We start from the raw sequence: 25332 nt of genomic DNA, 5'->3' as shown, positions 1-25332 counted from the left end.
TCGGCGCTGTCCTTGCGCTGCACAAACCTGGCTTTCCTGAATATGTCGTGGCCTATGCCAGTCGCACCCTTACGAAAGCCGAGACCAATTACACTGTCACGGAAAAAGAATGTCTGGCGATCATCTGGGCTCTTACTAAGTTTCGGCCTTATTTGTATGGCCGCCCATTTCATGTCGTCACAGACCACCATGCACTATGTTGGCTGTCATCGTTGAAGGAACCTTCAGGTCGTCTTGCCCGCTGGGCACTTCGCCTGTAGGACTACGATATACGCGTGCTCTTCCGCAACGGACGCCAACATACTGACGCCGACGCCCTATCACGCTCTCCCTTGCCTGACGACAATACCTGCTGCTCACTATCCCAGCTCGCTGTTTCTTCAATCGACCTTGAGACTATCGCTTCCGAGCAGCGCAAGGACCCGTGGATTGCCTCGATTATAGACTTGCTTGCTGACCCATCACCACAGTCAACCACTCGCACGTTGCGTGGTCAGGCTCGCCATTTCGCGGTTCGCGACAACCTGTTTCACCGACGCAGTTACACCGCAGACGGCCGCCAGTGGTTGTTAGTAGTTCCTCGCAGTCCGCGCTCAGAAATCTGCGCATCCTTTCACGCCGATCCACAGTGCGCACACTCGGGAGTTTTCAAAAACCTACCAGCGCCTTCGACAGCGCTACTACTGGCGAGGAATGTAAAAGTACGTTCAACAGTTCGTTCGCTCCTGCCCCGACTGCCAGCGCCGGAAATCTTCACCCCAGCTCTCGCCAGCTGGTCTGCAGCCTCTACCCTGCCCTACCCGGCCGTTCGGGCGCGTTGGAATTGATTTGTATGGGCCACTTCCCTTGACGTCGGCTGGTAACCGCTGGGCCATTGTAGCAGTAGATCACCTCACACGATACGCCGAAACCGCCGCTCTCCCAGCAGCTACAGCACGCGATGTTGCCTCATTCCTGCTTCGCCGATTCAACCTGCGGCATGGTCCACCCCAGGAATTGCTCAGTGATCGCGGACGTGTCTTCCTGTCGGAAGTGGTTGAAGCCATTCTTAAAGAGTGCCACGTTATTCATCGCACAACTACGGCGTACCACCCCCAAACCAATGGCCTCACAGAACGCTTCAACCGCACGCTCGGCGACATGCTTCCAATGTAAGTCGCCTCCGACCACACGAACTGCGACGCCATTCTGCCCTTCGTCACCTACGCGTACAACACCGCTACTCAGAGCACCACTTTCTTTTCGCCCTTTTTCTTACTGTACGGTCGGCATCCGTCGCATACCATCGACACAATTTTACCTTACCGGCCGGGTGCATCCGAGGGCTCGCCTATTTCTGCCGCAGCAAGGCATGCTGAAGAATGCCGCGACCTCACACGTGCCTTTATTTCCAACGACCAAGAGCGCCAGAAGCGCACTCGCGGCGACTCCACTTCCGCGGTCACCTTGCTTCCTGGCGCGCTTGTGTGGCTCTCTGTCCCGTTCACCGCCCCTGACCTCTCATCGAAACTACTCCCGAAGTATGAAGGCCCCTACCCAGTCGTCGAACGCGCATCTCCCGTGAATTATGTTATTGAACCAATCTAGGTAGTGTTGGTGCAGCGGGGTTGAGCGGCGCAGGGCAGTCTCGGGCGCCAAAAGTATAGGGGGGTAATTTATGTACCCTAGCGGCCATGAACCGCCTGCTAAACAAACGGGCCCACTACGAATATATGGAGCGAGCACGACTGCAAAATTAGACCGTAAGACCCCCAGTAGCTGTGAGATAAGTTAGGCAGGTAAGCTTTCTGATGCGTGAATAAATGTAATTTGTGTATCGCGAAGCAACCGCGAAATGCGGCTTGCTGGAATTCAAACATCCCGCTGATCGATCCGGAGCGTAGTGCTGAGATGTGCCGCTAGCTGGAGCCTCCGGAACGACAAACAGCCATACCACTTCGCCGCGAACTCCTAATGTGCGTCGTGTATGGATGCTCGCTTTCAACCCGAAGCGGGACGCTACGCGTGAAGTACTCGTCTTCGGTCCTTTTAAGTGCGAAGCACTTCAGGGGCCCGGGCTGTCGGCGTGTAATGCTGTGGTCACGCCCAAAAACAGGGTCAAAACAAGTGCAGAATTGATCAAAACCAGTTCAAAATAAACTGGCATGATTCAGAATAATGTAAAAAATAGGAATAATGAAGCATTAAGCGCATTAATTAGCAGAATATCATGAAAATCGTGAAAATCTTGTAATGTGATCTCATGTCGTCGTGGTCACGCGCAGCAAAGGCTTTGGCTCCATGTGCGTGTTGGTTTGGCGCCATATGCCCCGGGGCGGTTTCCCACCAGTTGTGCCTTAGCACAGGTGTCAAAACGGATGATGTATTGATAAACACAATATAAACACAGAATAAAACAAGACAAACACAAGGAAAACACAAGGGTAACACCGGCGAATCACTGCTTCGCACTTCCCCAGCTTTCACGTTGAGTGGAACTGCAATACTGCCGAGTTTACCAAGGCCACTGTCCCGGACCGGTACCCAATTTCGTTAACTTGGTAAGTACCAAAATTGGCACAGTATGACAAGAGTGTATGACGAACATAAATGATAGGTCATGACATGAATTTCACGACCTATCAGTCATGAATGTTATTACCTACCTAATGAATGTCATGACGCCCATCATTTAGGTCATGAAAAAGCTGCCTACGTCTTGGTGCTCTCATGGTCGTTTCGTTAACTTGGTAGGTACCGAAATTGGCATAGTATGGCAAGAGTATATGACGAACATAAATGATAGGTCATGACATGAATGTCATGACATGCGTGTCATGTAGGTCATAAAACAGCCGCCTAAAATTATAATGACGCAGCGAAAGAAGATTAACACTCAAAAACCACTGAAATGGGTTCGGACGTGGGTACTAAGCGAAGGAAACACTAAGGGCACGTTCACACTGGGGAATCCGGCGTCTACAGCGAACGGAATTCAACTGCCGCCGAAATTCGCGTCGTTCATACTGCTTGCCTACCGCGCCGCCGGAATGTCGGCCAGACGTTTGTGGCGTCGCAGAACCTACCGCAGCAGCATGGAGCTTTGACAGGCGTTTCACTCTGCTGCATCTAGTTTTGATACTCGGTGGTGGATACAGTGATTTTGTCAACAAAATGTAGTCAACAAAATGGAGAAAGCGCGACGGAAACGACGCAAACGACCCAACAATGACGGTGCGTCGAGCAGACGACAGCTACTCAGCCCGTGAGCTCGCCTCAGCCTATATGGGCGCTTCCATCGGCGCTTGCTAAGGCGTTCGCTGGACCCACTCCGCCTTTCTATACACTCCATCGAAACTACGCAGTTATCTCCTCTCGTCTAGAGTTCGCATGTTTTTTATTTTGCGCCTCTTCATCACTGCTTGCAACGACGATGACGCTAAGCCTGCTGGCAAGCATTGTTCTGGCGATGCACGACGCGTAGAAGAAGCATTCACCGAAGAAACGACGCCAGCGGCGGTAGTGGGTTCGTCTTGCGCTGCAAGAGCGCGAGAAGCTGGGTCACGCCACTTTGTCAGGTTACGTTGTCCTTGAGCTTCACTTGGCGCTTGTCGAAAAGGATGGGGTGGTTACGCACCAATTCGATGAGCATTTCCGATGTCGCGACGAGCCGTGAAGACTGCGGCATGACGAGCGCGTCGGACTTGGCCGCCATCTTTCGAATTTCTGACTTCTGGGAATTCGGCGGCAGCTGCCGCAAAAATCGGTCCAGGACCGATCGGCGCGGAAAGCGCTATTCCGGCGGATCTTGCCGCTGCCGAACTGGGTTCCGCGCCGCTCCAGACGCCGAATGTCTCAGTGTGAACGCGCCCTAAAGAATGATGGTAGAGGTCATAGTCATGAGCATGACTCACCAAAAATGACAATGACTCAGCGAAGAAAGATTAACACAAAAAACAACTGAAATGGGTTCGGATGAGGGTACTAAGTGAAGGAAACGCTAAAGGATGGTGGTAGAAGTCAGTCATCACCATGACTCACCAAAAATTACAATGACTCAGCGAAAAAATGATTCATTTTTTGGTTTTGTTTTTATTCCACCCTTGTTTATATGTACAGTTACTCTTCTTTTCTTTTCATATTTCATAGCCCCTTGTGTTTATTTGTCTGTGGGATAGCCGGCTGTTGTCAGATTTACATCACTTAATAACTCGCCGTTGTCTTCGAAAAACGCGGTTTTTCGGATCGTGTGTTTTTGTAAATCACATTTGTAGCGCTCCGCAGTGGCTTGGCTGACTGTAAGGGAGAATAAAAATTGGAGGACGCTTAAGCTTCGCCTTTAAGAGTGGAACGCGATAGCGTTATCGGGCCCCGTTCACATCGCATATTTCTTTATAAGTAGGCTTCACTGCAACCCACAGCGTGGGAAAGCCAACTTAAAAAGACCAAGCTTACACCGATCCCCTTAAAGTTCGGCTTCACTTTTAAACACAAATGCATTGCTGAGGAGAAATTTTTACAGGGGCAATATAAGCTGTTTTATATCAAAATGTGAAGGCCCTAAGACCTTTTTTATTATTTTATTAATTGTTTGCTGTTGCCCCAAGGCGCGCGTGTCCAAAATTTGGAGGACGCTTTAGTATTCAAAGATCCCTGAATGCTTGTCAGGCTTCCCGGCAGCTGCAGCTTTCTTTTTTTTCTTCACTTTCGCCTTTGCGCGCCGCAACCGTTTTACGCTGCCATAGGGAGCCTACATGCAACGCTGTTTTAGGGTGGTGACCACCTTTGTAAGGGTATTCGCCGCCGCCAGCTAAATTGGCGGGTTAAATGTGGGGACCAAAATGGCGAAAGACCAGCCGACAGACCACGCTTCCCGCAACCATTGGTGATGTGAAACTAATTAACTTCTTTTAATAAACTTTGGCCTCAGCAGCCAGAGACATATAGCGTGTCTGAGCGCAATACACGACACGTCTACGTTTTAGTTAAACAGGCTTACTAGTAAGCACAGTCTTTATTACAGCAAACTTCGAAAAACACCATTACAAGTGGAAGGCAATGACAATGCTTAATGCAGTTCACATTCTTGGTGTGAGATAATAGTACCACAAGCACGCCATCGTGCCTTATAAATTCTTGCTTTATATGTGTTGAACGACATGCAATAGAAAATAAGTTTGATGTGTTAAAATAAAAGGAAACGCCAAATAGTATATTAAAGATACATGCAAGTTTCATTTGCGCATTGGTGCAAAACTAAATTAAAGAAATGTAATTGATCGCGTGCAAGCATGGGTACATCAGAGCGTGACATAAAAAAAAAGCAAGAATGCGCCACGACTTCTAGCGAGACTGGGGACCAAAATGGCTATACCCACCAAATTTGGCGGTAAATAGTGGTCGAAATTTTGGTGTTAACACCACCCTAAAACAGCGTTGCATGTAGGCTCCCTACGCTGCCGTGGAGGCAAGCGCCATCTGGATGGGGCTTTCGCAAGTAACATACCCGAGCGCGCCGCTGTTGTTATGGTAGAAATGCTGGAAAAGGGGTTTGTGTTTGAGTTTCCTCGTAACAGAATTATGTTTTCTCGTACATTCCAATTACAATCCGACGCTATCATGTATGTAGGTTGTGGTTAAGTCGTACTTTACAATTTTCTGACAAATTTTACTTTAAGAAATTCAATACTAACGCCTTGCTCCACAGGCGTTAGAGGCTCCAGGGCCTGTATCGTCGGGGTGGTTCGGGGTGAATTTCTCCACCGCGAAGGCCGATGCCTACGCCGGCGCCAGATTTTCTGCGACACGGGGCCCTTAACGACATCGCGTTAAAATGAACGTGTTTGCCTCAAGCGGGGAGATAGTGAGAGAGACAGATCGAATGCTGAACGACGATACTGGTGACCAAAGCAAATAACAGGACACATAGAAATACCATAGGTACCATCCTGTCCCTGTATTCACAAATAAAGTTCTTATTCTAGAATTTTTCATTAAGGCATTTACCACCCGATTGTGGTGTTGGAAGGAAGGAAAGAAGGAAGAACACATATTATTAACGAAGGCAACCAGCGAATAGCAAAGATCACTTACGAAGTAAAATCTTTGTCTAAAGCGGCGGAAATTTGGGGCATCCAGTAGACGGCCACGCCTGGCATGATATACTCTTTCGCCGTGCAGACTCCAATGGCCATAATAAAGCATACTCTAGGCAAACCTTTGAACATACCAAACGTCGAATTGTAGAGTTAAATTGAGAACGGGACAACATAAAGCGTCACATTAGAATGTGGTGTAAACGATATTTGCACACTTTTGTGATGTTCAATGGTTGCATAACAATGAATAACAAAACATTAATGCCATTTCCAAACATTCAAATCAAGCTGGAACTGCCGCTGACAGCATTTGACGATGTCGTAGAAAGAAATAGGGCTAATCAGTATTTTAACACGAAAGTGTTTTATGCCGGGGTCCACCAAGACTTCACTGACGTATTTCCGTCACGGACGTTTCCATGACGTATTTCCGTCACGGAAATACGTCATGGAAATACGTCATAGAACATAATACAAAGAAAGAAACCAGAAGAAAAAGTTCCACAAACATGCAAAATTTGGAAATCGAACCCACGACCTCTCGGTCCGCGACGATAGATCGCCGAGCGTTTAACCCATTGCGCCACAAACGCATTTGCAGAGAGCTACACAGACGCGCCTTATATATCTAACACTCCTCCGTGTACCCGCGCTCTTGCTCGGGGCGGTGCCGCCGCCTACGAGCAGAAAATAGAAGTACTGCATTATGACACTAACGCGCACCGACAGTGAACGCTTCGGTGGTCTCAGCACTACGTCGCCTCGATGCCAGCATTCGAAGGGACGCTGGCATCAAGAAGCACTACCAACGCCACCTAGGTGGCGTTCACCGTACTCAGCACAGCGGAGCGTGGCCTCCGCAATTAGCTCTGAAAATGTTTCTGAAGTTGATCGCGGAGGCTGCAATTACGACGCGCTGTACGCGCTGATTTGACTCGGTGACGATTCAGTTACGTGCTTTGTCTTGCGCGTTGTATTAGTGTGTCAGTTACGTGCTTCGTCTTTCGCGTTGTGCTAGCGTGTGCAGCGTAGTGCAGCTTCCATATGCACGACGGTTGCTCATGGTCATCGACGTTGGTAGTCGTGATGGAGGAGACGTGCCACCAGGCGTCAGCGTGGGTGCATCAACGCCTAAGGGCGCTTTAGCCACAAAACACCAATAGACATTATATATCAATGTGCAATAAACATTACACTACTTCTGTGAAGACACGTTTCACTTTCGTGTTCTATACCGATTCCTATATAAGAGGGATCAACCACATTTTTTTTTCTATTAGCATATGGCGCAGATGGTTACTGTACCATCTGCGCAGCATATCGCATGTTACAACTTTAGAGTCCGGGGTTTCGCTTCGAAAACTCACTTCCAACCGACAAACGCTCGCACTGGAGGCAATATCGCACAGATAAAGAAATACTGCAAAAAGGTATGCCCGGGAATTCTGCAATTTCGAAACTTCAAAGATCGAACTGTGTGGTTGTCGAGTAAGCACACTATATTCTTACCTTCAGGTAGAGATTAGCCAGTGCTGCTCGTGGGACGTCGTAGTTCGGGTACTGCAGTCGTACGTTGCACGTGCAGGGAGGCCTCGGCTGCGGCGTAGAACGTTTGGGCGACGCAAGCGGGGAGTCACTGGAACCGGAGCGCGCCAGAGGGGTTTCGGCACACGGCTGTGTGCCACGGGCGCTGCAGATGCAAGCCGCCGCGCCGAAGCCATGGACTCCCGGCAACATGGAGTCCACCACCGGAGACGGCGTCGCTCCGGAGGACGGACGGACGCCCGGATAGTTCTGCGAGACAAGTCAACTAAGCATCAAGAATGTTTCCGGCATACGGCACTGGACCACGGAAACATTGCCAGCAGGTACCTTTATGAGGCTGTAACTCGTATCGACTTCATAACTTCTTACACTGCATGTGAGACAGTGAGCGGGATAGTTTGAGCCCAGTCAATAAGTGAGACAGGGGCATTTCGTTTTACTAGAAAACCTTGCTCGTTACGGCAACCCTTCACTCCTGATAGCGACACCATATCACGTCGATGCGACCACTGGGAAACTGAAATAGTTGTATACTTGTTCGGCGTTAGGGACTTGGGACATGACGGAAGCCATAGTGTACTTATTATTACCACCTGGATTCTTTACCATGCACAGGATTACATTGACATGGGAAGTTTTGCATTGCGCGCCCATCAAAGTAGGGTCCAGTATCAAATCTGCGACTGAAGTCGCTATATGACGAGACAGCCCGTTAGGATTACCGAGAACGCTGCAGAGTTTCCGGCCGCTGTCGAGAAAAAAAAATTAAGTTCCAGCTTACTCTGAACAGTTCGGCGTCCGTGTGGATGATGCTTCGAGGCTGGTCGTACAGAGACTCCAGGAAGCTCCGCGGCACGTTGTACTCGGACGAGCTAGTGCTGGCGCCGCTGGTACTGGCACTGCTGGTGCCACTGCTCTGGGAGCAGAGCGAGGCGCGGTCTGAGGGTTTGCCACCGCGGCCGCCGCTCATTTGAGACGCCACACCACTGGCTGGTCGGCTTCCGGAGTCTGTGATGCCTGGAGACCTTCCGTGCACGCCTGCGCCGGTCGTCTGGCGGAGGAGTCAGGGTTTACGCGACGCTTTTCTTGACTGACTACTCGTTCATCTTTCTTGTTTTTCCCTTTACTAAAATTATATTTTATCCCTCAACACCATTTCCTATTCACCTTTCTTTTTAAAACCTAACCACTATAATCTTTGTTCCTTCTGATTTACTTAATTTCTTGCCTTACCGAAATTAAGTCATACGTTGTTCAAGTTTAATTTTGCCATGGAATGTTTTGGCGGCGCAGGCGAGGTAGCAACAAATTTCTTTTTCATTTTATCTGCCTGCCATCAACACGACTCGGACCGAAGGCGCGCTGGTTACCGCAGGTAACTAATTCTCATTGAGAAAAGTTTGGTGTTATCATGCTTGATCTCATGATGCTTACAACGTGGATTCTTTGTGAAGAATCCACGTATCACGCCCTGTGAAATGCTTCCTGACTTCGGCGCCTGGAGAAAATGCACGAAACCTATCTTTTGTAAACACTGTACGCCGTTTCGGGGCCGCCTCGGCTAACATTATGACAGCTATCCTGACTGGCTTGCGCCATGGTCTTTGGAACCGTTCTAGCGTATACGATCCGTTTCGATATCATAAAATAAAAGATAACATAAACTTTTTATCATAAAATAAAAGATATCATAAAACGAATCATGCAGCACCGACATTCACATGGCCTCCATGAACGACCACTATAATGCGTACCCATGCCTGCTGTTGGTGCGTCTTGAGGTCCGCTGTCCACTGCGGAGCGAACCATCGGCTGCCGTCCGGTGATCTGCCACTCTGGCTGGGAAAGCTACAACGGGCGCAATAGTGACGCCCGCATTTTCCGCAGTGGGTGTATGTCCTGCAGGAAAAGGCACGCTCATGGAGTCTCACATGTAGTACATGTGATATTGTGCTTTGTTACTTGGTTATCGGCTAACGTCTAGAGCGCTTTGTAATTTGATTATTTCCTTTTTTTTTCTTGGCGAAGATTTCCGAATAGGTGCAGCCGTTTAAGCGGTCAAACTTCCATTATTTCACAGCTAGTAAAGAATAGGACGTCACACCTGAACAGACTCGAATAAAATCACAGGTCTCAGTACATATATATATATATATATATATATATATATATATATATATATATCGCAACAAGCAACACGGTGTGTTTTATGTTTTGCACACATGACAGCGCGCGCGTCTGATGTGAAGATTTGGACGCATTATTGACAAAGCAGGGAAAGGGCGAGGAGAAGGCAGGATTTCAGGATCAACGCAGATATATCAGGCAAAAGCAAAATGACACATGCAGCTATACCCTGCAGAATTATAGCAGGTGGCCTTTCACAATTTCCCAGGGCAAAATTTAGCTTATTTTCCACATCTATGAAATACCATGGTCATATCGCGTTAACCCGGGCAGAGCGAACAAATAAGGCTGTGACAATATGACGGCGTGTTTCTTAGAATATGTTACTGTAGGCAACGCAGTACTCGGAAACAGAAAGAATCAAGTGCTAACAACATGCACGTTCGATGAAAAGTTTTGCAAATGGAAACAAGCTGCCATAAAACAGGTTATAAGCGGTTCCTTAGTGTGAAAAAAACGTTACCAATGCATGGAGCGCACGAACGTGCAGATGTATTATATTACAGCGGGCTGTAGACAACTGCAGATAAAAGTTGTGGGCACCTATTGTGCTGTTAATGTGCAAACTCTCGCCTATTGCGCTTATGAACCTACGATGTTGAGGCAAACTAGCAAAGTGTGCGGCCACAAGCGTACGAGACGCTTTCCGAGCGCTCCTACTTTGTGTTGTCATGCGCAATAACGATAAAGTATGCATATTAACAGTCACGAGTTTTCACCGTGATGGTGCCCGTCGACCGTGGGAATGGCCTGAAGGAACGCGCAGGACTTGGGTCAAGGTGGAGAACGCGGCTAGCCACGATTATGACTTCTTACCATACTGCTGGTGCGCTGCCAGAGACGGGCAGAGGGCTGCTGACTTGGTTGTCAGAGGCCTCTTTCGTACCCAGGGGTTCTTGAATGTCGCTGATGGTCAATGACACGGTGTCTGCGCTCTCAGCGTCACTGGAAGACACGCTGGGTGCGGGGCCGCCCTGTGACACGCACGAAGGCCACCTGCGGTACGCACAGCCAAGCGATTAATTCTCCGTTTGTGCAGCATATTGAGTAGCTTCGGTTCCCTTTCCCCTCTCGTGTTTGCAGTGCAAGGTAATATACTTTTGCATGGTGCGTAGATATTTGCAATTACGGGAAGCCGACATGCGTGAACGTACAAGGGATAGAATTCACGAAGATTTGCGTTCGTATGTGCCGCTTACCATTGGCCGGCCACCTTGACCGCTGTGGCCGCATTTCGATGGGGGCGAAATACGAAAACGCCCGTGTGCCATGCATTGGATGCACGTTAAAGAAACCCAGGTGGTCAAAATTTATCTGGAGGCGCCCCCCCCCCCCCCCCATACGGCGTGCCTCATAATTATATCATAATCATATCGTATCATAACCCTAGAATATAATTTTATGAATTGGCCGGCCACCATTGGCGGACGCCTGCTTTTACAAGCAGTTCTAGCGTAAAAATGTTTTTCCTGAATGCGGATCAAGAGCGTAGCCAAAACTTCACGCATATTAACCACGCACGTTGTTTCTATACCAACCTGAATTTTGCTAAACTACTAAATAGTCAAGAGATAATAAAATGCAGAAAGGAATAAAGACAAATGCCCTGTATTCGCACGCGCACACGCACGCACACGCACACACACGCGCACGCGCGCACGCGCGCACGCGCACACGCACGCACACACGCGCACACGCGCGCACACACACGCGCACACACACGCACACGCGCACACACACGCACACGCACACACACACGCACACGCGCACACGCACACACAACAGCAGCAACAACAACAACAAAGTGTGCTTACTCTAAAATTGATCGTGCGGTACTGACATGAAACTCTCCCCCCCCCCCCCCCCCCTTTTGTTGACCTATCTCGTTGTTTTTTAAATGTTAGTGTATGAATTAATATATGACATTACTTGTAGCAGTGCCCTTCTCCCTACCGGGCAATTATTATTATTATTATTATTATTATTATTATTATTATTATTATTATTATTATTATTATTATTATTGTTATTGTTATTATTATTAGTAGTAGTAGTAGTAATCTCTCCTGTACGCGTTTTCTGCCATTTTTGCAACGGTTCCAGGCAGATACGTACGCCCCTGATTACCTGTTGAGTGCGCATCAGGGCCACTTATTTATCAAGATCACTCGGTCGTTGCCCTTCTGCAAAATAAGCAAATTCGGGAAGAGGGAACTTAGCATCAAAGCTTCCTGCCAGCCGGCAATGCAATGAAATAAAATAAAATCGGGACACTAAACGCGAGCGCAACAGAGGAGGAAGGAAGCGTGCCCGAATGAGCAGCGCACCTGTAGTGGACCTTGCAGAAAGTCCTCGAGCGGAAGAAGTCATCGGGCGTGGGTGCGTCGCCGGCGAAGCGCACTATCTCGAAGCAGGCATCGCAGGAGCCCACGTCCGAGCAGCCCGAGCTGAGCAGCGGCCTGCGGGACTCGCTGCTGCTGCACTGGCTCGACTCCTGGGCCCGCGAACGAGGCTGCAGCGACATCCGCGACGGCGTCTCCATGGCTGCACGGCAAGACCAGCTCGCTCAGTATACCCCGCTCGGAAACGCCGAGTGGAGAGAAATCAATTTCACTGATGCAACGCGAAACGAGCGCTCGCACTGAGCTTGTGCCGCAGCTTGAAAGAGTCCAGAAAGCGGAAGCAAAGCAGAAAGAGGGCTCACACGCTTCAAGATAGTGTTTAAACCTACTAGCAGTTTTCTCTATATTGGCCTTGGTTGCCAGTGTTACGACACACGTTGGAGATCGTAGATCGTAAGTTTAGAAAGAAAGAAAAAAAAAAATGGTTTTCGGGCGTTCGAGAGGCAGTCGGCTGCCAAATAATGCTTTTCCCCCATGATGGCCAGTATCGCAGATTACATAATAATTTACACTTCCAGACACAATGCTCTATAGATTTGTCTTTCGAAAAAAAGGTCGAGTTACTTTGCAACGTATGCAAAAAGTAAGACAATTTATTTGTTTGTTTGTTTGTCGCGAGGATCACAACGAGACATTGGGGAAAATTTGCGTAAACCTGCTTTCAGAGGCCTGTGATAAGTATGTACCTCGTAGTTCTCGTTTTCTAAGTCTCGTCGTGCCGTAGAAACAACAGAAAGTTATTTGATGCTTGCTCTTGCGCAGACATTGCATCTAAGTCATGAGCTCCGTCGCAAAGAACAGAAATAAACGCTGCCGCGTCGCCGCCGCCGCCGGCAGGAAGTCGCCGGAAGCAGCAGCGAAGAACAGCAGACCGACCTGAAGCCTTGCAGGGGAGCTTCCTGCGCGCGGACAGCTTCCCCCGGGATGCCGCTTCGAAGGCCTCGGCCAGTTCTTCAGCCTGGTTGGTGTGGAGCACATGCAGCCCTTCGCCTGCACAACACATCAGCGAGTCACGACACGTCCCGGCGCTGCTCGTAAGTCACTACGGCAGTGGCAAATAAAGGCTGTAAGGTGAATGGAAGGAGCTCCCGAGCATGAACTGCAGATTTGTGGTCACCATGCTATTCGTACCCTCATCATCCAGTACTGCTATGATGCCACAATGTAACTTGGTTTAAACTCAGGATCTGTTATGCAACGATTACGTAAGTTAGATAGCGCGTTCGAACAACGGACGAAGGACAAGGACACAGGACGTTGTTACTTATTCTTCGCACGCACTGTATAACATACGTAATTGTGCCCAAACAACTAGCCCGTCAGCACATAGCATAACGAAATGCAATGCTGTTTTAGATTCGAAGCATCTTATGCTCGGGCTATGTCACTCCCTCCGTCCCTCCATCCATCCAACCGCCGTGCGTCCACACCCCTACTGTGCATGCGCATCCTCCTCCCCCTCCTGTCCTCTCCTTATCTCATCTCCTCTCCGGCATTCATGCGCATCCTCCTCCCCCTCCGCTCCTCTCCTTGTCTCATCTCCTCTCCTCTCGGCATTCCTCCTCTCCGACGCTCCTCTCCTCTCCGGATTGCGCAACGAATGGCAACACCTGCGGCTCTGCGCGCGATAATGCGAAGGAGCTTAGGTTAGAGGCGCGACGGTAGGCGCCCCAGAGGCACCGGCAACAGTCACCAACGCCGCGCGCGTTCGGTGCGAACGCGGGCAAAACGCCGACGGCGTCGACAACAGTTCTGCGCGTTGCTGGTGCTGTTGCATGTCCAAGTTCATACAGCTGATAAAACTACCTTGAGTCGACCCCATGGCTGATTCGCATACTACTCAGGGTTCCCCTACCGGAAGATAGTGTAATTTTTTTCATTCTAATTCCGTGAAAGCACGTGGTCTCACTGGAATGGTTGTCTTAGAGAAGGCGCCTTTTGTTGACTCATTAGAAAAGCTAAGAAAGCCACCTGTAACGACTACGGGAATAACTCATGTTTGATTAGGTTATCAGTAATTTATGACGATTTTATGAGGTATTAGAGCATGTTGCTTTAGACCGGTGCCAACGTTTCGACAGGTGAACTTGCTTTCGTGCACTTCTTATTCACGTAGGGCCCGAACCAGTCTCCACCATTTAGCTTTTTTGATTTACATTACAGCAACGTGTTCGTCAACAAGCGGCCTACTTTGACAGGAGAAAATCATGCGTAGTCTTTGGTGCAGGAAAGGAAGGCCAGCGCACCCTTGCCGCATTTAGAACCTCCCTCGAAGCAGAATTTTCCGTCGACCAGTCCGAAGCGGCGCAGTTCTTTCAGGGGCCAGCTTCCCAACAGGCGAGGCGGTACTCCTGATGTCATGCAGAACAGGTGGTCTTGTAAGTGCAGTCGCGCCGGGCCGCTCGCCAGCTTCGCGCGGCCCGGCGCGTGCCAGATCTGCACCAGAAACTGTTGCACTGCGTGGAGAAATGATAAAACGTCAACGGCAGCGTCTTGGAATCAAATAGGCCGAACTAGCTGTGCTTACCCTACAGCCACACTCCCTTATGCATCTACTCATTTTTTGCTTCATCCCATATCATGTGGATAACGAGAGAGGCGCGCCGTGGGGATTCGTTGAAAAAGTAACAGACATAAGCAAATTAAGCTTAATTTGTACATTGGAATTAACGGAAGTGTAAACGAAGAGATCGATTAGATTATGTTATCAATAGACAGAAACATATATTGGAATATTACCATAACAGTTAGCCGCTATGTCGAACGAGGAATGCAGAAAGAGCGTCTAAGCTGCGCAAACATGTTTATACATGTATAGTCTGCTGTATAGAACACGTAGCGGCCTAGATTGCGCCAGTCTAGTGCGCACAATAAGAGTAAGGTACCGTACCTCTCCTCCTACAGTTGTTTAAATCCCACCACTAACGAAGCAAAAAATACGTGGCAAATCACGTTCCCCGTACAGAAACCTGCTGTCTCTCGACGTAACCATGGAACCACGGTCAACAAGAGCACCAAAAGCGCCGTAAGGTGCTCTTTAGAGCACAATATCTCGGAAAGACTTATCAGGCGTGGTTTATATGAAAATGTTATTGCTGTTTATGCAAGTTATGCTGTGCAGTGTGCATGTCAGACGCGTAGTATACGTGAACGTGTAGTATACGTGAATCCGTTCGCCCAAAGGGGCGAGTGTAACGTTCAAATAAAGTGGTATTCTGGCAACTCAGTAACTGCAGCGTGAAAGCCATATCGCCGCACCTATACTTGCACACTGATGTGTATACTGTGTACCTCAAGGAAATGAAGCTGGCGAAATTGTCCATGATGTGAACATCTCCGGCGTGTACGTATAAACAGATAAAAAACACAGCAAGAAAGCGAGCAACTGGTCCTGCGTGGCACGCCATGCCGCGAATGACCGCGAAGCAGGTTTCGCTTACCTTCTGCAACATTGGCGCGTATCTTGACTTGCCACTGGATAAGTAGCTCCCTGGAATCGAAGGCCAGCGAGAGCACAAGGTCGGGGCAGATGAGCGCCATTGTGTGGCTCTCTTTGTCGAGCGTGAATCCGGACTCGAGGCCCAGACAGCCCGCCAGCGACAGCGACGCCTTGGTCGGACCCTGCTTGCAGCGCTCCTTGCTGTCGCGGTACAGCTGCACGTGGATGCAATCTGCGAGCAACAGAGAAATGCTGTGTGTCTAGAGCAGCGTCCACGGCAGGGTGCGCGCGGCTAAGGTTATGGGCGCGAACGGCACTTCCCACCTCCGCATGCATTTCTTCAATAAACAACGACAGCAAAACAACGCTGCTTGCATTGGAATTGAACCGAAGAGAAGCACTGTGAAACTGAGAGCGCATGTACTGCAATTGAAGAAATCAGAACAAACCTACGCATCACGGTAAACGCCTACTGTTATGAAAGGCGGGATCAAACAGTGAGGAGAAAATCAAATAAAAATAAACAAGAACAGAAACAAAACGCGTCTGCTACTCGCTCGTATTTGAGCACTGTTAATCAGCACTTATGGCACACGATAGGTGCGATATAACACAATGCAGTCCCCGTGAACGGCCGCTAACGGGTTGTTCTGAGGTACGAACTTCCACAGAACCCGCGCGAAAGTAAAGTCTTGCGCGCCTGCTTGTAAAATCAAGGCTCCTGAGCTTTCACTCGCTTCAAGTCAAAATAATCTTACGCGCAATTCCTCTACACGCACGTCGCGAGCACGAGTACTGTGTTGTCGCCTGGCGCATGAAATATGTTTGGCAAAACTTTAGGCGCCCGACGAAGGGCAACGGCGCCTTCTGCGGGGTGGAGTTGCGCGGCGCAGGCAGCGCGTGCTGCGCACCCCGGCCCGGCTCGTTAAACATTCAAGCGCAATTACGGAGCTCCTCGCGCTGGTGAATCAAGACCGCGCATTTTAATCCCGACCGGTGCTCCTTTGTCGCCTTCTTGCTCGGCCAGAATTCATTATGAAGCAGTTATGCTCGTTAAATTAACAACGGAGCGGCGTCGCTGGAAGCACGACGCTGTCGGCGGAGGCGTATCCCCGACTCAACAAATGTTGGGAGGCCCCGCTCGCGAAAGGCCAGGCGGCGCAAGCGGCGCAACAACAGGTTTCTCAACGCGCTGCTTTTTGCCTTCCTTGGTTCACGTTATTTCTTCGTTCTCCTTTTAAGGCTTACGCTACACTGTCTGCAGTGGCTGCTTCCAGGAACGCTGCAGTTTTTTTTAGAAAGGACAAGTAAAGCAGGACAAAAGCTACCAGCATCAAGGGACCCATGGAAGGAGCAGCTCATTAAACGAATGCTGCTGCGCGACGAGAGTGGATGACGCAAGAAAGCTGGTGGTTCATTAACAATCTCCTTCCTAGATTACAGTGAAAAAAAATAATCGAAGAGGGTGGAACAAACGTCAGAGTAGCGTATCTTATTGAAAAGAAACGAATTCGTAGCCATGCCAGCCGAAACATGTCTCGCTTGGGGTACTAAATGCGAAATTTACGACGGTGTGCTTCATTTGCACTCCCTCGCAAAAGATATTCAGAGGAAACATCTCTGGCTTACTCGTGCCACATTTATCATACGTAACAAAATTGCTCGCATCTCGCTGAACATGTATGAAACCTTGACGATAAGCATCTGCGCTATACACTTTCTCCAGATGTTTCCTAACCAAAGCATATAACTCGGATTCGATGTATGCACAGGGCCTTTTTACAGTGTTTTCGTTAAAGTCGGCGCCCACCGGAATGCGTGCCATACAGCTGCTGCTGGTCTGGAGCCTAGCGCGCCAACGCTTTTGCAGCCATGCGTGCTTTGCTGGTGCGCTTGGGAGCATTACTGGTAGTCATTATAGCCGCCGATTTGTCGCAGGGTATGTCGTATATTCGCTTGACCATTCGCCTCTGCGTGTTGTCCCGAGACATTGCTTCGGCAGCCACGAGTTATTGTTGTGCGTCACTTCTCGTAAAAAAAAAAAAAAAAAAAATTGTTTCAACTCTATGTGGCGCTCACACACAGCGTCGCAAAAGCTATAGGTGCAGCGCTTTGCCATTTACTGGCGCCCGCTCTACGAGGACGATAGTCACAACCACTTAACCGCCTAAGGGTGGGGCCGCGTTCACTAAGCTTCGCTCTTCATTCGCAATTTCATAATCAAAAATTTATTGGGCTAAGGTAGTATATGAAACCACAGTGGCCGTGCATTTAGGTTGCGGCGTCGTATGAGAGCAAGCAGGAAGCGAAAGCGGAGATTAAATGGCGGTGGTGCGGTCACCTGATATCACGATAGCGCATGGGGATCCTGTAGCTCGGGCTCTTCTACTCCGACGGGAAATCACTGCTCTTCCGCTCTTTGCCCGCTTCCTTTACCGGACGTAGTCTTGGCAAGCGCAACTACTCGATCTGTCTCATTCGCCTCGCTATCAGACAGTCTAGATGACACCAAAAAATGGCTCTGTTGTTAGAAACAGTACGATCGCGGAACCAAAACCTTGCACGATGCAGTCGTTTACAGTTGCACACAGAAAAGGGTGGGTTCAGCATAAAGCTGTCAGACAGATGCACCAGAAAAGAAGAGTAAACATCCATCCTTCTCATGCACTTTTCGCATGGCGTATCCGTGCGTGCTTTTATAACTAAATGAGCTGGCACCAGCGGAGAAGCTCGCGTTTTCACTTTGGCTTTGGGAATGTGCATCATTATACTAAAAACACTCTGCTGACATCAGCTGCGGAGAGCGCATCTTTAATTACGTCAAATCGTTCCTGACGGGCCGGACGGCAACCATCGGAATAGGCCAGACTCGATCGGATACGATCGACGTGCCGAACAAAGGAACGCCGCAAGGGGCGATAGTCTCCCCGATTCTCTTCAACATCGCGATGCTAGCGCTGACCAAAGAGCTGCGGAAGATCCCGGACCTCGGTTACGCCCTATACGCGGACGACATCACGCTCTGGGCCACCACGGGCTCCCTCGCGCAAAAGGAGGCGACCCTTCAGGAGGCCGCGACGGCCGTGGAGAGATTTGCGGCAGCGAGCGGGATGCGTTGCGCGCCCGAGAAGTCCGAGGTGATACGGGTGCACGGAGGAGGAATCTATAAGTCACCCGGCCCTATCGAACTCTATCTAGAGGACCACAAGATCACGGAAAGCAAAAAGACTAGGATTCTGGGTTTTTGGATCCAGAGCAACTTGAAAGCATCCCACACCATCCAAACCCTAAGGTCCACCACCAACCAGATCTCGCGGATTATCAAACGAATAACAAGAAGCCGCAAGGGCATGCGAGAAGAGGACACGCTCCGCCTCGTCCAGGCTCTGGTGATCAGCAGAGTAACGTTTAGCATGCCGTATCACTACGACTCGCTAAACAAACGCGACCAAGAACAAGTCGATGCCATCATCAGAGGCGCGTACAAAACGGCCCTGGGTCTCCCTGTTACCACCTCAAACGAGAGGTTAGCGGCTCTCGGCATCCACAACACCTTCGCTGAGCTGTCGGACGCGGTTATGGCTTCGCAAAAAGCCAGACTACAGAACACGGCGGCGGGCAGAGCCATCCTCCACCGGGCCGGCACGGCCACGGAGCTTCGTGCCCTCGATGGGCAACGATCACTCCCGCCCGAGGTCAGAAGCAAGATCACGGCGAACCCCATACCAAAGCACATGAGTCATGAACTCCACGAAGGACGACGCAAGGCGCGGGTCAACAGACAGCGCCGACAATTCAAGAGTGACCCGTACGTACAGTACGTGGACGTGGCGGCGTACCCCGCAGGGGGCCTCTTCGCGGTAGCCGCCGTGAACGGGAGAGACAACTCCTTAACCCTCGCGGCCTCCGTCAGGGCAGAGACCCCAGCTGCGGCTGAGACCATAGCCGCAGCGCTTGTAATAAAACACCATGACAGGGTGGGCAGGGAAGTTCATGTCGTTACCGACTCGCAACAGGCCTGCCGAAACTTTACCAACGGACGAACACCGGTGCTGGCGGCTCAAATTCTAGGCCCGAGGCTACAAGAAACCCATCAAATCACTTGGACGCCGGGTCACGCGGGACTGGAGGGGAACGAAAGGGCAAACGCCTTAGCTCGAGCGCTAATTAACCGAGCGGGGCAAAACCAATCGTCTTATCAATCCCCTCCCTTTACCTTTGTGCCCCTGCCATCAAATTACTGCGACCGACTCGAAATCCAGCGACTCAACCGCAGGATTTATCATCCCCCTCACAAAAATCTCAGCACTGAAGAGGCAATAGCCCTCAGACTTATCCAAACAAACACATTCCCAAACCTACACAGATACAGCAAAATATACCCACAAACATGTCGCGGCATCTGCCCCTGGTCCGGCGACACACGCCCTACACTCTTTCACATCTCGTGGGGGTGCGGGGGCAAACCTCAACATTTAAAGACGCCTAACACGTCATTTGAGCGGTGGGAGGTACAGCTGACCGGCGATACCCTGGCGGGACAACAAGCTCTCGTCCAGCAAGTACGTCGAGCAGCCATGGCCAGTGGAGTCCTGGAATGAGGACACCACCCACTCGTCCTCAAGATCAACGATCTGAATGGTCTAAATAAATGTTTTTCTCTCTCTCTGCAGGCAGAAACTGGAGAGACGGTCACACATAAACAAACTTCCTGAATGGTTTGTAGCAGCACTAATAACAATTTTCTACCGGAGAGAAAAGTTAGCAAGACGCAGCCTTCGGGAAATGGCTTTTTGAAGCGCGGCCCCGGCACAGGACTTGTAATTCTAATACGTTGTCTTAAGTTGCGCGACTGACGCATTTCACCGCGAATTACGGGATGCCGGGTCCAGGATATGCGTAAATTCATCTTTATCGCGGAGACCACATCGCATAAACCTTTGGTGCCGATAGCAAGTTGTTTCGTTGTAATGTCGTCACAAGGATTAACAGCACCCTAATTTATTGTGCTCTAATCACACAATATTCAATGACGAATTTACTGCACCATATACCGCCAAGCAACATCCAGCTGGGCAAGATTGAATTGCAGCATAATGAAGGCCACATGCGTTCGCATATGTCTAGGCGTTAAGTCTCCCCTTTAGTTCATTACGCAGTGACAGATTAAAGGAGAATAGTTTTATTTATCGACCTAGAGCTTCAGACGTCTAAATATGGATATCGCTTATGCGCGAAAAGCGTGCCTCCTTCCCCCAAACAGAGAGACAAAAATCAAATGGCCTAAAGCAGTACAGCTGCGCGAAATATACAAGCGGGGTACTAAAACGGGCTGAAAGTTTGGTTTAAGGCTGAAATAACGTATTTTTCCCAATGCATACAGTCCGAGTTTCATTGAAAGATCATAGCTCTTACATCGCGTTCTCATCACAAGAATTTGTGCACTATGTAATATAACCGCATTTCTTTTTAGTTACTGCTAGCTGTCCTGCGACGGCCAGTTGGCAAAAAAAAAGTCACGGAGATAACACGGTGCACATAAAAACGATTCGCTGATGTTGTACCATGCCGTAAAGCATGCTATAATACATACGAGTCCGGACGGAATTATCACTATAACACCGTAGAAACAAGTCCGACGCTTCGTCTATCCTGTTCTATGGTTAAACATGGCAGTCGAACAGCATACACGAAACCATTCGTGAGTTGTCTGGGCCGGTATCTTGTAGCGATGCCTTTTACGATGCTAATGCCTTTTCGTGTTTTTCGCGCTTGGCCAGCGGTCAGAGCGACGGTCCGCTCACGTTATGAACGGGATCAGCCAACCGTGAGCGGTGGGTGATAAGACCGGCATAGAATCAAGCATAACGCATCACTACAAAATACCGGCCCTGCAGAACGCTGCAGGCAGCATGGTCTTCGTGTAAAGTGATATCGACCAAAAAGGTTTACGGCCCAAGGGACCTGACAAAAAGCTGAATATCTCCGCAGCCTCCAAACGCAGCCTGGTATTTCTATTTCCAGCCTCTACTGGTATATGCGAACAACATTGTGATGTACGGTTTTGCTGGCTACTTTTAAAGGCTGCTCGGATATTTAGCGTTTTCTGAGATCCCGTGGTCCGTAAACTTTTTTGGTCGATAGTACATTCAGTGCAAGTTATGCGACGTGCCCTTTATCCGCTGAGTACGAACAAATGTCACAGCTTCGTTCAGACGCTCTAAGTGCAGCGATAAAACTGTGCATTGTCGGAATAGCACATTTCAAGCAACGTTAATGGCTTCCATCTTACGACACCTATTAGTGACCACGCTCATCATCGCACATGCTTCACATTGTGAAAGTAAACTTGAACTTCGTTAGAACTATGTCGAAACTTCGTTAAAGTCACTGCTTATCTTGCAATCAGAAGTTTCGATATTAAACCTTGGCTTAGAGTGGTTTATTTTCTTTTATTGGCAGCATAATTGTGGGCTTCCACATGCGGACATAATCTGCCGAGGGACATTTGTATTTTGTGTATCTTTTTAAGGACACAAACACACGCCATAGCACAAATCGCGTGAATGTGATCGGTACACTTAAGCACTAGCATGAGCACAGTGCCCAAATCCTTTACCTGTAAACTATTCTCAGCGCAAGACCACGGTTTAAGACGTAAGAGTTCGAAAGCACCTTCTTCTCGTTAGAATTCGACGTGGCTACAGGCACCACTTTCACTGGCTGCAGAGCAGCGCCGAGCTTTATCTCGCCAGTTAACTTTCGGGCATGTTTCGCTGGTCTATTCAGCCGGGAGTATTCCGCACCCGGTGCGCCGACTCCCGCGAGCAGCGACGCTTTCCGAAGGACCGCGCAATCAGGAGCCAATTTGCTCCCTGCTCACCTGGAGCGCTGGTAGTGTAAACCTAATTAGGCGTCAGAATGGCCAAAGTCCCGCAGCCGATGTGCGCGGCGACGCTGGGAGGTGCAGCGCAGCGGAAAATTGGCTAATTTCACCAAGAAACGCACTGCTCCCAGTCTGCATGCAAGTATGCAGCGACGCTGGGCGACGCCGGGGCACCCACCGCGCGAATAACGTCGCTACTTCGGCGCCATCAGTAAAGCACTAGTTGCGAACACAATCACGTTGTGTTACGCAGGAGTGTTGTGTTCATTCGCTCAATTCAAGTGCTTTGCTTTCTCGAGACCCGCTGATAAAGGGATTTCTTTGGCGAGATTTGGTCCGTGGACGGCGGGCTTTCGACACTGAGTCCGGCGCAACAAAGTTGTGCGCGCTTTCGTACACGACGTTAAAAAGAGGTCGGAGTGCAGGGAGAACAGAAATCAAGGTGGCGTCGGGGCGACTTTGGTTTTCGTTAGAAAGTGTGAGGTAACGTACGTAGAAGCTTCGAAATAAGGATTACTATTGAAGCTTGTAATCGGAACGATTCTATGCGCAACGTATTAGTCGTCTGTGACGTTTACAGTTACGTGTATAGCTGCCACTTCGTTTCTATCATAATGAATGTATCTCTCTTTATATCGTTGCAAATACGCGACTAAACATCTGACATGCTTTTCGTTGCTGTCGAGCCAGGGATCTAAAGAATGCGGTAGCCGAGATTGTGCTAATATTGCGAAGAGCTGGGAGGAGTTGGTTACATGAAATGCTGGAAGATATTAACAGCCCTAAACGTACGAGCAAGGAACACCAGACGGGACAGGCGCTATGCATTAATTTATTTCACTGTAAAGGGAATTCAAGCGTATAGCAAGATTCGGACAAAATATCGCAAGGAAAGCAATATGGAAGAATCTAATCACCACCACTCATCACACATTCGCAGCATGATATACCTCTGACTGAGGCAATAGATTTCTTTTCCCCCTGAATTCAGGCACAAGGCGTGCTCACGCAGTTATCGGCTTCTTTGTTTACAGAAAATACCTATTATATTAACGGGCTTTTTTCTGCCTTATATTTACCCAGTACGCATGCGCTGTGAAACTTGGGCGCACAGTGACATCGTTTACAGAGATGGCTTGAAACCGATAATTTCGTGGGCACTGCTTCTACGGGAGTCACAAGGAAATTGATTACCTGAGTCAAGAGTTGGGCGTGGCGCGCGTGCGTGATGAGCGATGGTGATTAAAGTATTCTGTAGTGCTTTTCTTGTGGCGTTTTGTCTTTTGTTCGAGCCTTGCTATATGCTTGTAATCCCTTTGCAGTGAAATAAATTAATGCACAGCGCCTGTCCCGTTTGGTGTCCCTTGCCCGTATACGCTTAAGGCTGTTACTATCTTCCATAATTAAAAATCGTGCAAAAGGAGCTACATTCAGAGCCTGATCCGTGGGGTGTCATTTTGTATACTGCGCCCCCTCAGGCTCGAGATCTGACGAGAGCTCTTCACGAGAACCGCTGCGCCCGACCGATGCACAACGCAAGTTTGCAGAACTCACGTGCGTCCAAAATATATTACTAAAAACTCATGCGCGTCCGCAAGCACTTGAATTCTGCGCATGTGCGCCCTGCCCGATCAAGAGTAAATCTTACGCAAAGCGTTTTCGTGAGTGTAACTATAGCTATGCCATAATGGACATGCGGTCAGGTGCAGCTCTCTACATATGCCGGACGTCAGAATAATACGTGCCTTCGAAGTTAAACTTTCATTAATTTTATTTCAAACGCTAGGCTAACGTACTAAACAGGTGCTGCTGTAGAGATGCTTTATACTCCTCCTTGGCGGAAACACACTGCATGGAAGCTTATGGTCATAAAGTGTGTAATTAACTAAAGCTCATTAGCTTTTTGTTATATTTTCGCTTACAGTCTGTTTTTTATAAACTTGAAGAGAAGGTAATTTATTTGGCTGTTCAATCCTACAAGGACAGTTTTCTGAGATATTCATCCCAAAATTTGTTCCTCAGCGCCACTAATCCCGTATTCTGCTGCGGGAATACCCGCGTATCGCGCACTGCGCACCGGTCTGAAAACGGTGCGGAGCTGATAACAGTTGCCCTGTCACTCACGCCTCGTGAAGAGAAGAGGCAACTATGCGATAAGGTGCGTCACTTACAGGCCCGCCTTTGAACCGACATACCCGTCCAGACAATGCGAAATTGCTTGCGCTGAGGGACAAATGTCGGGATGAATATCTCGGAACACGAGCGTTGTAGAAAAGCAATGCTAACCTCCCAAGGACACGACTATCTTCAAGTTTCTGACATAAATGTAGACCATAAAGCGCGGAAACGAAAAAAAAAATCAATGCGTTTCACTTTATTATCGTAGTTTTCCAGGCACTTCGTGTGTGCCAAATATGAGAATAAAGTACATGTGCAAGTCATACTTGCGTAGACATCGTTTTAAATAAAATTAGTGAAAATTTAACTTAACTGTACTTTAACTGTACGCGAACGCTTAAAGCGTAACTGCATAGGGCAGTTAGCGTAAATGGATGTAAGAACCTGCCTTTGTCTTGAAAATTGATAAGAAGTTTGTGAGCAGCTTGAAAAAGAAACGTTCACCAGAGATAAATGTGGTTCTGGTCGTAAAAAAAGCTGGTACTGCAGTAAAACCGTTCTGATTCATCCCCACTCCTCTTCTTTCGTCAAGAGGAAATTGTCGCCGTCATCGTCGCAATTTATCAAGCCGAAAGACCGCCACAAATCGGCTTCACATTACGTTGTATAGCTGTTTGA

General features: G+C 49.0%; 1 protein-coding gene across 1 annotated transcript in view; it reads right to left on the bottom strand.

Annotated features, from left to right (window-relative positions):
- The window catches only part of LOC119454315 (uncharacterized), a 276608-nt gene that overhangs the window by 11565 nt on the left and 239711 nt on the right, over positions 1-25332 (bottom strand). The window contains exons 3-10 of the mRNA XM_037716305.2: positions 15652-15882; positions 14458-14667; positions 13088-13201; positions 12137-12353; positions 10626-10805; positions 9377-9521; positions 8404-8673; positions 7587-7871 (exon numbers count right to left, since the gene is read on the bottom strand). Coding sequence (XP_037572233.1) covers positions 7587-7871; positions 8404-8673; positions 9377-9521; positions 10626-10805; positions 12137-12353; positions 13088-13201; positions 14458-14667; positions 15652-15882 — 1652 coding nt within the window. The remainder of the gene's footprint in view (positions 1-7586; positions 7872-8403; positions 8674-9376; positions 9522-10625; positions 10806-12136; positions 12354-13087; positions 13202-14457; positions 14668-15651; positions 15883-25332) is intronic.

This window comes from Dermacentor silvarum, chromosome 1, assembly GCF_013339745.2.
Source record: "Dermacentor silvarum isolate Dsil-2018 chromosome 1, BIME_Dsil_1.4, whole genome shotgun sequence".
Lineage (NCBI taxonomy): Eukaryota > Metazoa > Arthropoda > Arachnida > Ixodida > Ixodidae > Dermacentor > Dermacentor silvarum.
This window is presented reverse-complemented; position numbering and strand designations above follow the sequence as displayed.